Raw genomic sequence first — 14,346 nt, forward strand, 5'->3', positions numbered from 1 at the left:
GACATCAGGGTTCATGGGAAGAGTGCTTTTGATAATTTTTTGACGACCCTAAAAATTGCAAATGGCAAAACGTTCTTAACTCATTCTTTCTGTCGAAATAGGATATGAGCAATTAGTCTTTGGTCCTGCATTGGACATTCTGAACCAACCTATAGTCACATTTGGATTATTTTTAGGAATGTATTGGTTTCCTTTCTTCACATTAATACTCTCTTTATTCTTATTATAAATAGTCATTAACAACTTTATACAACTAAAAAATTTGATTAAAAAGTAGTTAATGATCTTTAGATTCAAAACCACACCTAATGATATTTGTTTACTAGAACAGTTTCTTTTTTTTTTTCCGTCATGATAACAGTTTATTTAACCAATTAGATGCTGATCAAAAAATAATTTAAGAAAACAGGCATTGAAAAAAAATTAACATTTTTTATTGCTAAAGCATAGGCATCTTTTTATTAGAGGCAATCTTTTTCAAGACAGTATCAAGGTATAAAATGTGGGCACCTATTCTATCAGGATAAAATTAATGCTTCTGAAAAAATAAATTATGAAGATGTTTGGGTGAAAATCAAAATATTATTTTAAAAATAATTTTACAATATATGCAGTACATATGTGAAAATTTTTTATCTTGACTCGTGTAAAAATACTTTTTAGAAGTGATGTTTTTGACCTAACCAAACACCTTCTAAAATTTGGGCCATATTTTAGTACACAGGGAAAAAAAAAAATCTCCTTGTGGTTTCGTCGCGTCGATGGAACAACCCACCCGGCCTTATTTTATTTTTATTTTTCCATCTCCATCCTTCATCACGCTTGGGTCCGCCACCATCCTTCGTGTGTTCGCGACTGCTCGTTTCCGAGTCGTGACGCCGGAGCAGAAGCAGAATGGATCGAGAATGGGGTTCAAAGCCTGGGAGTGGAGGAGCCGCCTCCGCCCAGAATGAAGCCATCGACCGTCGAGAGCGGCTTCGCCGACTTGCGCTCGAGACTATTGATCTTGCTAAAGACCCCTATTTCATGCGCAATCATCTGGGGAGGTCTCCTCTTTACTCCTTTTCTGTTTATATTTTCGCTTTCTAGACTTCATTGCCTCTGGGTTCCTGGGTGTTCACTGGGTTTGCTCAATTCTGTGGCTGCAGCTATGAGTGCAAGCTTTGTCTCACATTACACAATAACGAGGGCAATTACTTGGCCCACACACAGGGTAAGCGGCATCAGACTAATCTGGCAAAGAGAGCAGCTCGTGAGGCCAAAGAGGCACCTGCTCAGCCTCAGCCCCACAAGCGTAAAGTCTCGGTTCGCAAGACAGGTAATTCTTTCTTTGAAATGTATCAAGAAGTGCACTTAGTTCTGTGTGCAAGTTTTCGTAATGCTCTTGGTTTAAGTTTAACCGGGATTTCCGTCTTTGTGGTGTGGCAGCATTTCCCGAGATCGGAATCTTTCTGTAGTTTGCGGAATTTTTGAGTAGAACTTCATTTGACATCGATAAATTCTATATCAATAATGACGTAATTTTATGTACTTCCTCGGTTTTTTTCTTTTTTTTCATAACTAATATAGCCAGCTCTGGTTTCTCCGGCCAAATTTGGAGAAACATTATCCTCACGGGGCGACAGCTCAAAATAGTACTAACTCTGGTCTTAATATAAGAACTATATAGTTGACTAAACTAGTTAAGATAGTTATTTGTAATAAATAGGAGTTGTCTTTCATGAAATATTCTTGCTAATCAAGTGTATTGGTTAAAATTATCATTTTACAAGGACTATCTTGAAAAAAATAGATAAATATGAAAGATAAAGTGAATTGAGGTCTTATATTTAGAACCAAAATAAAAATCAAACAAGCTCTTATATTAAAAACCGGGGGTCATAAAAAGATGTCACGTGGATTCAGTTTTGATTCGTTAACTTCCGTGTAGTTTCTGAATAGTGCAACCATAATCCCATGTGGTTAGAGGTTATCTATGTAAATAACTGCTTCATAAGAAATGCAAAAAGACATGAAACGGATTAGTACTAGCTTTAGAGCTCTCTATAAACTAGTTAGAAGTATCGCATTTGACGTAGTGCATTCTTAAGGTAGTTGGGAATTTTGTAGGGTGTCGATCTCATTTCTAATTCTGTCTCCTCTCGTATGAAGTTTTTAGAAGCTTTCATAATGCTGTTAGGACCATCTAGAATCTAGATTTGTAAAAGCTACTTGTATGCTTGTGAGAGAGGCAGGGAGGCAGCTCAAAAATGATCTCTTTGGAATTCCAACCATGTCATTTTTCCAAACTCCAAATTGATTTAATATTTTAATTAACCTGAAGGTGCTCATAGAAAAGGCAGACAATTATGACACAGTGCAGGCTGTTAATTTCCAAAGCATCCCTATCATTCATTTTTCCATCTTTGCATTTCAGTGTGGTTATCTCTCATGATGTATTGCCTTTCTTTTTTCCCAATTACTAGTAGCTAAACCTAAGAACGTGAAAGGTGAGTAGTTTGGCTTAGAGTCCCTGCATTGCTAGCTTGTTAGTCAGTCCGGAATCAGATTGAAGTACGCTTGAGTGCCTGTAAGAATCTGAAACTTATTTGAGCTAAGAAAGTTTCAATTTTTCAAATCATCTCTATAAAAAATTTGGATGAATCTGTAAGTACACATAAAATGATTCCATGATGATCTGCTTTGGTGAGCATAAATGGCTGAATCTGTTGAAAATTTGCCATTGCCATCAATTACTGGGATTATTTTGTGCTTATAATCTGTTGATTTTGTAGATACTCAAAGGATTTAAGAAAGCTCTTATTTTTGTTGATTTAAGAAATTTGACTTCTTTACCGTTTCAATCAACAAAATAAGTAATGGATATTCAATGTGTTTGCACTTTGCAGTCAAGATTGGTCGGCCTGGGTACCGGGTGACTAAGCAATTTGATCCAGAGACAAAGCAAAGATCTCTTCTTTTCCAGGTCTTCTTTTGTATTATTTTCTTCTCTTATTTCCCTTTTTCTTCACTGAAACTTTCTAATAGATAACCCCTTTGTTCATTTGGAACTCAACGTAGATTGAATATCCTGAGATTGAAGAACTCACAAAGCCAAGGCATAGATTTATGTCTTCTTATGAGCAGGTGGACTTTGATTTCATTGACTTGAATGCTTTCAAAAGCTTATCCATCCTTGTCTTTTTTTCTTTCTCGGAACTCATGATGATTGACCTCAAAATTGCACATTTGTCCTCCGGGAATAGGGAAAATGATATAAAAAAAAGTTGGAAATTGCAATATTTCGGTTCAAGCACCTAAGACTTCAACATTTGACTACATTTGCAAAATACCAAATTAGGCACCACTTCTTCCTTTGGGATTTTGAACTCTTAGGTGTCTGAATTGAAATATTGCAATTTCTAATTTCTTTTTATGTCATTTTTCCCAGGAATATATGTACATATAGGTTACAGTTTCCTTTTCTGCTGATAAAACCGCGGACTAATCTTTCTCTCTTCTCACATGTTCATTCATAGAGGGTTCAACCCTTTGACAAAAGATTTCAGTATCTTTTGTTTGCAGCTGAACCGTATGAGATAATTGCTTTTAAGGTAAATCAATCCTGCCATTCTGTATTCGTAGAATTTTGGCATTTTCAAGGATTTGAGACTGATCAATCTTCATTTTTAGGTGCCCAGCACAGAGATTGACAAGTCCACACCAAAGTTTTTCTCGCATTGGGACTCGGACTCAAAAATGTTCACGGTCAGTGCCATCACTGTATTGGTTTTTACCTAATAAGTTGATGACATATCTGCTTCATTCAATAAGGACGGCTTAAACTGCACCCTTATCCCATATCTCCCCCTTTTTTCTCGAAGGAAAAAGAGAACAAAATGACAAGAAAACAATAGCTGATGATTTATGAAATCCAGACGTAGCAATTAGCTGTAGACTTCAAGCCAATGATGCATCAGAACTAACTGAAAACTGATGATTCAAAAGGGCGAAAACAAAAAGTTATTCAAGCAATTTAGTACCCAAAAAAAGGTGGGGTGAGGTTAATCTAGGGTCTTGAGCAGTTGATTTTTGGTTTTCATCATCTGACTTGGAAAAGTTTATGGTACTGGCTGCAGTTGCAGTTATATTTCAAACCCAAGCCACCAGAGGCAAACAAACCACAGCCTCCATCTACAGCTAATGGCACAGCGGCACCTGGTGTCCCACCAAGGCCTGTGCCGCCGCCTCCTCAAGCTCCGCCACCACCTCCTCCTCCACCACAAGGACTACCTCCTGGTGCAGCTGTTGGAAATCCTCCTAGAGCCCCTCCACCTCCTATGCCTGGATCATTGCCGCCGCCTCCTCCTCCCATGTCAAATGGCCCTACACCTGCACCTCCTGGTGGAATGCCACCTCAACCCCCTGTTGCGAGCGGCTCAGCAGCTAGTTTCAACATGGGTTCTAGGCCCCCATCAATGCCACCGCCCCAAAACTATTTAGCCCAACAAATGCAGGGCCAGGGTATTCGTCCACCTCCACCACCTCCTAGCATGGGATAGAAGATCTCATGTCATGTTAAGCGGGATGTCTTTATCCACTTTAGCGGCTAACGTAAAAGTTGGTTTCCAAGAGGCTTGTTAGCTTAGAGGCTAGGCTTTATAAGCGATGTAATTTATTTTCTTTGCCTTTTATTGACTTTGTTTTCAAATCAAGATATTGTGGCATCTAGTTTTTATATATTATGCGTTTGGAGTGTGCCCCAAATTGATGCGAGCACATGTACGTGGCTTTTCGAAATTAATAGGAAATCAACAAAAGGAACGTCTTTCTTTTCTTTTTCCTTTTCCTTTGTTCTTTTTCAGATGCGGGGCTATGGTTTAATGGCATTTGATAGGGGGAAATTAAATTTACGGAGCATGGCACTCGTGCAAATCCACTGCCAGGAAATTTCTTCAATCCTGAGGCATGTTTCTGCATCGAAAACTCATTTTTCGAGGCCTTTTCATTTGGGGGGAAAAATCCTTTTTCGTGTCATGCTTCTAATGGGCTGATCGGTTAGTATAGTTGTTAAATTTTCCAAAAACATGCTTGCATCAAGCTACCTGTCACCGTTAGCTTTGTTCTTTTTTTTTTTTTGGGGGGGGGGGAGATTAAATATATTCTTCTTCTTCTTCAACGGTAAACACGGATGAAAATATCAGACAAATGTGTAGGACACGAACAGCTACGTGGCAAATACGCCATTATGCCACGGGCCCAATAAATATATTGAAAAAAGAACCAGTAAAACAAATACTTCCAACTAACTAGATTGGATCTAGCGGAAGGAGAAAGATAGTGCCTCAAATAATATTGTCTATAAACAAAGAAGATATATGTATAGCCAAAAAAATACAAACACTTCAAACTGAAATCATAATAGAAGGTTGAGTCCTTCTCCGCATAGGTCCGGTGCTGAAGACTACACAGCATGGCACAATATGCAGTAGCCTTCAGCCCCAAGTGGACAAGCGTGCCGCTACACCATCAGCTTCGTTCTTACGCTCGCGTGCTTCTACATATTGTAGTTATGGATTAGTCTGTCTTTTTCATTTTCTTTTTCATTTTTTTTTGAGGGGTGGGGGGTTGGTTTGTTAAAACGGGCATGTCAATCTAAAATGGCGTGAGGGTTTTAGAAGTAAATGATTAGAAATATGAAAATACTAGTTGTTCCCAAAAAGAGAAGCTTTCGCACATGCTGCCCGGATGGCAAGGGACTCTTGTAATAATTTATGGTCCAAACACTACATAATATCTCACTCAGTATACCTGATTCGCTTGTTTTGAATGATTTTAACGTTTGTATTTTAAAACAGTATGATGCCTGTTTGATCGTCTTTAGAATTCCGAATGATGAGTTTTTTGTTGATTAGCTTAAGCTTTTGAGAGAAGGCGCCTGGTCCTTATTATCTGTTATTTCCAATAAAAAGCATTAAATACATAAAATCTTTTATTTTTATCCTTATTAAAGATAGTATTAAAAAGTAGTATATTTTCTCCTACCTATTGTTCTTTTCAACCTTACTATAATTAACGGGGACAGAATTGAAAATATATTAACAAGGATACAAATAACAAATAAAAAGGATTAAAACTCCTCCCTACAAATGACAAATAATAAATATCAGAGTGGCGATCCCTTGACTTTCCTTTTTTCGAAAGTTTTAAGAACTTTTCAAGGTTAATGCTGCATCTCTATTTTGTCTGCAAATATATTTATTCTTTTGACTAGAAAGAGAATAGTAATGAGAAGAGAAGCCGGGGAGTGAATCAGTCGTTCATATCATTATTTTCTAAATCGAAATTTAAAATTTTTTTATAATCTAAATTTAAATTCTAAAGTTTTGGGTATTTAAATGTAATTTTTGAAACATCTTTCCCATAACCCAACTTATTGGGCTGACGTGAGGCCCAGAGTGCTGTTTTGGGCTCATGCAGGATAGATTATAAAGGGTAGGCAAGGAAAAGACAAAACAAAAAAAGGGTAAAGGCCTAAGCCCTTCGCTTCCCTCCGCAGAGGCATAAACCTCGCAGCGCAAGGGAGAACCCGGACAACGCAGCCATGGTGAAAGCCTACCTGCGGTATGAGCCGGCGGCATCCTTTGGGGTCGTTGTGTCTGTTGAATCTAATATTACTTATGACAGTTCCGGCAAGCACCTCCTGGCTCCGGCCCTTGAAAAAGTCGGCGTTTGGCATGTGCGCCAGGGCATCTGCACCAAAGAGCTTACTCCTCCTGCTTCCCGTGGTCCTTCTCTCGCTGTCACCTCAATTGCTTCTTCCACCTCTTCTCTGGTAACAGTAACTGTTTGCCGCTTTCTGTCTTTTCACCATGTTTGCTTACTGTGCGGCATCGAAGCAAATTAGTCGTTTGTTCTAGATAGTGTTTGAGCTGTCTTGGCCCATGGTAAATCATTTATTTTTCAAGTTGAACCTGCATTTCGTTAAATAATGGATTCTCGTGAAAGTGGGCAACTATGGCTAGCTAAAGCTGTCAGTTGGGAAGTATTTGGCTTTTTTTTAGTTAATTAAAAGACATGGATTTTTTTGCTGACTGTCATTTCTCAGTTTGTTTAATTGAAGTAAAACACATTTTGCTCTAGAAACCCCCTATAAAGGCTAATTTGTACTGTTGAATTCCAAAATATTCTTGAATTCGAGTACCTGAAAACGGCGTGATTTTTTGTTTGCAGATAGCTAGCGGTTATGCAAATGGGAGCGTAAGAGTTTGGAATCCTGAGGTGGGAACATGTGAGACAACCTTAAACGGACATAAGGGAGCTGTGACTGCTCTTCGCTACAATAAGGCTGGATCCATGCTCGCGTCTGGCAGCAAAGATAATGATGTTATTTTATGGGACGTGATTGGTGAGACAGGGCTCTTTCGCCTACGCGGTCATCGGGATCAGGTTTGCTGCAACTTCAACTTAAACCCGTAAATGTGGACATTCTGCCTTCTATTATCGGTTAGCTGCTTACCTGTTTTATGCTTTCTCCTTCTCTAATATATGTCCCCGTTCTTCTGAGGACGCGAACCAAGAAAACACTAAAACTAAATTGATGTGTAAAAATAATTTTTTTTCTTTCCAAATATGCCCTCAATTAAATGTATCATCGGAATGTGAATCCTGTTGTAATTTTGATTCTCTATAAGGGTGTCTTGGGAAAAACCTGTTAACTGCATCCAAAATTCTGAACTGGGACTTTTGTTTAGGACAACAAATCTGACATACGAGACTTATTATTATTTAGTAGAGTGGGCGGGAGTAATTTGTACCACCTGAATTCATGATGAGTTTTCTTATTCTGACTTACGTTTATTTTCTTCATTTTAGGTTACTGATGTTGTTTTTGTGAGTTCTGGAAAAAAACTTGTTAGTTCCTCCAAAGACAAGTTTTTGAGAGTTTGGGATCTTGATACCCAGCACTGTATGCAAATTGTTAGTGGTCATCATAGTGAAATATGGTCCATAGACATTGATCCAGATGAAAGGTACTTGGTCACTGGTTCTGCAGATAAGGAACTTCGATTTTACACACTCAGGCATGACTCAGTGATTGATCAGTCTATAAATGGATACAATACTGTTGGCAATGGAGATTCTTCAATCCAGAACAAATGGGAAGTTTTAAGATATTTTGGTGAAATTCAGCGGCAAAACAAGGATAGAGTTGCAACTGTGCAATTCAACAAGTCAGGGAATTTGCTAGCTTGTCAGGTTGCTGGAAAGACAGTAGAAATATACCGTGTATTAGATGATTCTGAAGCAAATCGGAAGGCAAAACGTAGGCTTCACCGAAAAAAGGAGAAGAAACATGGCAAGAAGTCACTGCAGGTTACAGAAATTGAGGATAGGCAAAATGAGAATGCAGCAGGAGATAATCCTGTTACAACTGAACAACCTAATGAAACAATTAACCCTACTGTTACCGTACCAGATGTTTTTAAGCTGCTACATACCATAAGAGCTGGCAAAAAGATATGCTCGATTTCTTTCTGTCCAATTACTCCTAAGAATTCTCTGGCAACTTTGGCTCTGTCTTTGAATAATAATTTACTGGAGTTCTATTCCATTGATAATGGTGCAGCCACAAAATCACTAGCTATTGAGCTTCAAGGGCACCGCTCAGACATTAGAAGTTTGGCACTCAGCTCAGACAACACTCTTTTGATGTCAACCAGTCATAATGCGGTAAAAATTTGGAACCCAAGTACTGGTTCTTGCTTACGAACCGTTGATTCTGGGTATGGACTATGCGGTATAATTCTTCCCCATACCAACTATGGACTTGTAGGGACTAAAAGCGGAAGCCTAGAAATTATTGACATAGGAAGTGGCACTTGTCTTGAAGTAGTGGAAGCTCATGGTGGTGCAGTGCGCTCAATTGCTGTCTTACCGGATGAGAATGGTTTTGTCACAGGAAGTGCAGACCATGATGTGAAGTTCTGGGAGTATCAGTTAAAGCAAAAACCTGGCCAAGTGCGTTCCTCATATCATTCATTTGTTTTCTTTTATTTAATTTTTTTTAATGGCATCTTAATACAAAATTTAAACGTCTTTTGTAGAAGTGGTTTAATATGTTATCAAGCATAAACAAAAGCCCTTGCTATTCTTACAGCATATGTTTAGCCTGTTATTAAGCACAGCGCCCCCCGGGTGGGTGTGTTTCAAGTGTTTTTGCTTCTCTTGCTAGGTGTCATATATCTCTAAATTGTTCAAACTTTAGACATTTCATATAATCTCAGGTATATCAATCGCCATGCTTGTTTTATCAGTGACACTTATTTTTTTCCCCTTTACTTTCAGGCTAGAAAGCAACTTAGTGTGTCAAACGTGAGGACTTTGAAAATGAATGATGACGTTCTTGGGGTTGCAATAAGCCCTGATGCTAAATATATTGCTGTTGCCTTGATAAATGATACCATAAAGGTCAGATGGCTCAACCTTATCTCAATTTGCTTACATATATCTTTTGATTGTGCTATGATTTTCACTTTCTCTATGGTCATTCTCATATCTGTTGGTACCTCAATTATGCAACATCTTACATCTTCCCACACCTCCCTCAGGGACAATGATAGTGTGCGTATGTCATAGAACTTCATATCAAGTCCGAGAATTGGTAAAGATGAAGATAAGCAAATTTAATGGATTAGAGATCTAGGGATGTGTCTGTGAACCATATGAAGATGTCACTCTCGTTGTCTATCTATGGATACTTTCATACTTTCACACTAGTAATGAGTATTCAGTACTGCACGGGCTATGAAGTATGAACATCTGGTGTATCTCACAATTCTTGCATTGGCACTATTGCATTGTCAAGCATTTCTTAGTCGTCCTGATGAGTTTATTAATTTGTTTTTTCAGATTCACTTTGTTGACTCATTCAAACTCTTTCTTCCCTTATACGGCCACAAGCTGTCTGTTCTATGTATGGATATCTCATCAGATGGAGAACTGATTGTGACAGGCTCTGCTGATAAAAACATAAAGATTTGGGGCTTAGCTTTTGGTGACTGTCATAAATCCATTTTTGCACATGCTGACAGGTGTAACACTATCTTTCATGTCATTTTATATGTTTTTTGTGGTTGAGACTTCACTTGAAAGTTTCTGATGCAATTTATATGGTGTTACAGCAGTGAAATTTGTTCCCAAGACACACTATGTGTTTAGTGCTGGGAAAGACCGCTTGGTAAAGTATTGGGATGCTGACAAGTTTGAGCTACTTTTAACTCTTGAAGGACATCATGCAGATATTTGGTGTCTTGCTGTCAGTAGTCGTGGCGATTTTGTTGTCACTGGATCTCATGATCGTTCTATCCGCCGCTGGGATCGCACAGAAGAGCAGTTTTTTATTGAGGTATACTAGATTTGTTTGGGCTTGGGCTACACTTTTTAATGCAGGACAAAGGGTCTGGCTTATAATTGGAAGATAGATGCAATACAATGTTGCTTGTCTAGTGCAGCAAAACGGCCTTGAGTGTGATTTGAAGATAGATTCAATGTTGATCTTTTCAGTATAATTTGTTTCACCTCAATAAGATAAATCATTTTAATGCAGGAAGAAAAAGAAAAAAGGTTGGAAGAGATGTTTGAGGCTGACATAGACAATGCATTTGAAAACAAGCATGTGCCCAAGGAGGAAATTCCAGAGGAGGGAGCTGTGGCTGTAGCTGGGAAGAAAACCCAGGAAACCCTTACTGCAACTGACTTAATTATTGAGAAATTAGACATAGCTGATGCTGAACAAAAGCGTATTGCCGAACATCAGGTATGGTGCATACTTACCTTGTGATGAGCGTCCCTCTTGGAGAACCCTTCTGGTCGAAACTGATGCTTGCTGATAGACTCTGGCTCAAAGCATGCATAATTAAAGATAAAAAATGGATTGTACATTTGAACAGACATAGACATGAACCAGTGCTATGATATTTTATCCAATAGGGTATGAATATGGTGATACACACTAAAGAAATAAAGACTATCTTGTACGGTAATTCTCATAGTTCCAAAAGTAATTGAAATATTTTGTGCAGCTTAGCTCTAATTTTTATTCATCAGAGTCGATTACTTAAATAGGAGGAGGAGAGAATAACTCTGATCAAATCACCTGCATCTCCTGAAATCATGAATATTATAAGTTAATATCATAACAAATCTGAATAACAACAGAGCAGATAAGGAAAAATAGGTAAATCATTGAGTTGGGCCTATTAGTGATGACAGGCTCACTCCCAAAGCAGTAATACATGTGCTGGTGTTTGTGTGTATGCATTCCATGATATTTAATAAACTAAAGCAGTAATCGATATCTCCTGATTTGGTCTAAACTTAAATTTAGTAATATATGAGATGAAACTTCATAGTAACAGATTTTATGATCATTTGGTTAATAATGAATAATATCTAGTTAATAGAGTTCATCTGACTTTTCTGATGCACTGTCTGTTGTTTCTACTGTGTTTGACATAGTTGTGAGTCATTACTAAGTTCAGTTGATCATTAGGAAGTTCCTCTCAATTACAGTTTGACATCTTTCTGCTTTTCAGGGGGAGAAAACTAGCGGCGAAGTTGCTTCATTTCAAGCAAATCCTGTTATGAATGGGCTTTCGCCTTCTGATTATGTTCTAAGTGCATTTTCAGATGTTCACTCCAGTGATCTAGAGCAAACGTTGATGGTATGCATGGGACATACACATTCATCCATTGTTGTACTCAAGTGGATTGGGCTATGGGTTTTGGTTCCTTCTCTCATCTGATTTACGAATCATGTTGGGCATTGGACTTGGTTGGAGCAAAGCTGCTTTGATTTAAAAAGATGATTATATTGTTTTGAAGCACCGACAGAAAAATCTTAAATAGTTTTGATGTTTGACTAATCAATCTGTATTTTTTTTTAAAAAAAATTTTGGGGAGTGGAATCTGTATGTTTTGTTAATTGCATATATTTATTGGTTTTGCCGAAGTACTGTACTGATTATTCTAGGTCGTTATCAGCAGTTATGCAAAATTAAAGGAGTTTGAAACAAATATGCATGACTTCTGCAATACCCAAAAAAAAAAAAAAAGAAAGAAAAGGTTTAAACATTTAGGCGCTGCACATTTTTTATTTCTCTTTAAAAATTGATTTGACTAGCTTCTGTCATTCTCACAGTTCCTTTTAGTTTGGGGAGTCATGTCTTCATCTATGAATAATTAACAGCTAATAATTATCAACTTTGATAAGAGATATAAATCATCAGTTAGCCTGGTGTTAGTGAAGGGTCTCAGATTTAAGGAGTTTGACCTTTCTTCTTTATGGGTTACCTGAGAGATATGAAATATAAGGAGATTGGCCAGCTTTTTGGGTGATTGGTACACTCTCCCCAGAATGTTTGTCATGCATGGCATTTTGTTTCATCTTTTATTTTATTGTAGATTGCGAACAACTGGTATTGTCTAACTTAGTTCAATTTTCTTGTGCAGGCTTTACCATTTTCAGATGCTTTGAACCTCCTATCATACTTGAAGGACTGGATATCATACCCTGATAAGGTATTTCCGCATGCATTGTTGCACTAAAACTCCGTGTCCTAGCCGATGCATCAATTCCTTTTAACATTTTTAAAATTGGAGTATTTTATTATGGCTTTATCATTGCAGGTTGAGCTTGTTTGCAGGATTAGCACTCTCTTGTTGCAGATACATTATAATCAGCTGGTTACTACTCCAGCCGCTAGACATGTGTTGACAGTTCTTGGTGACATTCTTTATAAAAAAGTCAAGGTATGTAACAACCCCCCCCCCCCAAAAAAAAACTGTTACGAAAAAAATATTTACAGTTTTTGGAGTGTTGGACAAGATAGACTGGAAGCTGTCATTTTTGGTACTTTGAAAGTTTTTGCTATCTGAACTCTTAATCTTGAGGAGTTATTTGATATGCTATGTTGAATGACGGACAAAAGATCTACTCCATCATGGTACTGTCTTGTGATCATCAGTCTCTGTTTAAGTTATCCATCTTTTCAAGTTTTTCTATTGCACTAGAGTAGTTTTTTAACACCTGCTCCAAGCTTTCTTAGTAAAATATTTGTTTACTGTTGACTTTTCTTGGTGAATAGTACGGGGAAAATGCCCATTTATTTTTGTTTGCTATTACCTTATTTCCAGTGGAAATAACTGAATAATTTAGGCGTTCTTCGTTGATTGACAACTTACATTGATTGCGTATCAGGGATGTAAAGATACCTTTGGTTTTAACCTTGCGGCCATGGATCATCTCCAGGTTTGTCTCATAATCTGCGAATCTTCTGCACACCAGACTTGAAAAAAAGCTAATTTAGTTTAAAATGATCTTTCAGCAAATGATGGCTTCAAGATCAGATGCCATCTTTCGTGATGCAAAATCAAAACTACTTGAAATACGTGCTCAACAATCAAAACGTGAGCAGAGGTATGATACTGGAGAAGTGAGGGGGAAGAAAAAGAAGACGACATCGAAGTGATTCGATCGTTCGGACTTGTTGATGATGACAATCATTGGAATACTATAATCGCGCTAAGGAGAAGTGACCTCTAAGATAAAACCTACACGTCTGACTGATGAGGCATTACTGACGATGCAAAGCCACATTGTCTCAGAGTACCCTGGACGAGAAGAGAAGGGGGTGAAGAGGGATGGCTTGCCTTGTGTGGCTCGTGAATTTCTTGGTTGTTTGCGAAAGGGGTTCGGTCATTTTGTTCCATCTCCAGATGATGGATTTTTGTAATCTTGGTCCATCATGTTGAGAAGCTGACATAGAAGTACGAAGAGGAGGTACCGGTTAGGGTGGCCCACATATAAAGATGTGTTATGGTAAAATTTTATTGCCTCTGCAAACGATAAATTATCAGGAATTTTAATTTCTTTTGGGCATTGCAGGAGTTTTAATTTTAATTTCATTGTATACCGAACATAATTATCCCAATGTTGGTGTGTAAAAATTAGCAAGGGTTTCATAGGAAAATTTCAAAGATTGTGGAACATTCGTAAGCTAATTGAACTATGGAAGGGCCGAGTTCACTCATAGGCGTGGTGTCTCCGCACATGTAGTTAACCTGACGTATTGACTACGGTTCTTATTCCTCGAAATTTCCTTCCAGATGTGTAAACAAATTGATTAAATTCTGTCATTGAGCATTAAGTATAGATGGTAACAAATTGAAAATTCTGGGAAAGGGCAACAAACTGGTTGCTTTTGACATTGATCTAATCGGTACAACTAACAAGGTCTTGCCCTCCCTGGCGAGGGAATCTCATCAGAGTAGCATCGGACTAATTCCGATGATCTCAGCAAGTGC

The 14,346-nt window shown here is 38.0% G+C and overlaps 2 protein-coding genes across 3 annotated transcripts; both read left to right on the forward strand.

Moving 5' to 3' along the window:
- Nucleotides 1-807: 807 nt before the first annotated feature.
- LOC114733808 (splicing factor 3A subunit 2-like) lies at nucleotides 808-4,817 on the forward strand. 2 transcript variants are annotated; one of them, XM_028921307.1, is made up of 7 exons: nucleotides 808-1,046; nucleotides 1,149-1,318; nucleotides 2,889-2,965; nucleotides 3,061-3,126; nucleotides 3,519-3,593; nucleotides 3,673-3,747; nucleotides 4,119-4,817. In XM_028921307.1, the coding sequence occupies exons 1-7, from the start codon at nucleotides 895-897 to the stop codon at nucleotides 4,539-4,541; spliced, it is 1,038 nt and encodes a 345-aa protein (XP_028777140.1). In that variant the 5' UTR covers nucleotides 808-894; the 3' UTR covers nucleotides 4,542-4,817. The 2 variants fall into 2 exon arrangements, with proteins under 2 accessions (XP_028777140.1, XP_028777141.1); XM_028921308.1 differs by lacking the exon at nucleotides 3,061-3,126.
- A 1,714-nt stretch (nucleotides 4,818-6,531) lies between these two features.
- LOC114733807 (WD repeat-containing protein 3) lies at nucleotides 6,532-14,091 on the forward strand. The gene is made up of 12 exons (XM_028921306.1): nucleotides 6,532-6,814; nucleotides 7,213-7,428; nucleotides 7,855-9,000; nucleotides 9,328-9,450; nucleotides 9,892-10,073; nucleotides 10,156-10,387; nucleotides 10,589-10,798; nucleotides 11,577-11,705; nucleotides 12,493-12,561; nucleotides 12,670-12,792; nucleotides 13,241-13,291; nucleotides 13,368-14,091. Exons 1-12 carry the CDS (start codon nucleotides 6,584-6,586, stop codon nucleotides 13,509-13,511), a joined length of 2,856 nt encoding a protein of 951 aa, XP_028777139.1. The 5' UTR covers nucleotides 6,532-6,583; the 3' UTR covers nucleotides 13,512-14,091.
- Nucleotides 14,092-14,346: the final 255 nt, after the last annotated feature.

This window comes from Neltuma alba, unplaced genomic scaffold, assembly GCF_004799145.2.
Source record: "Neltuma alba isolate B1F8T4 unplaced genomic scaffold, ASM479914v2 tig00013032_pilon, whole genome shotgun sequence".
Lineage (NCBI taxonomy): Eukaryota > Viridiplantae > Streptophyta > Magnoliopsida > Fabales > Fabaceae > Neltuma > Neltuma alba.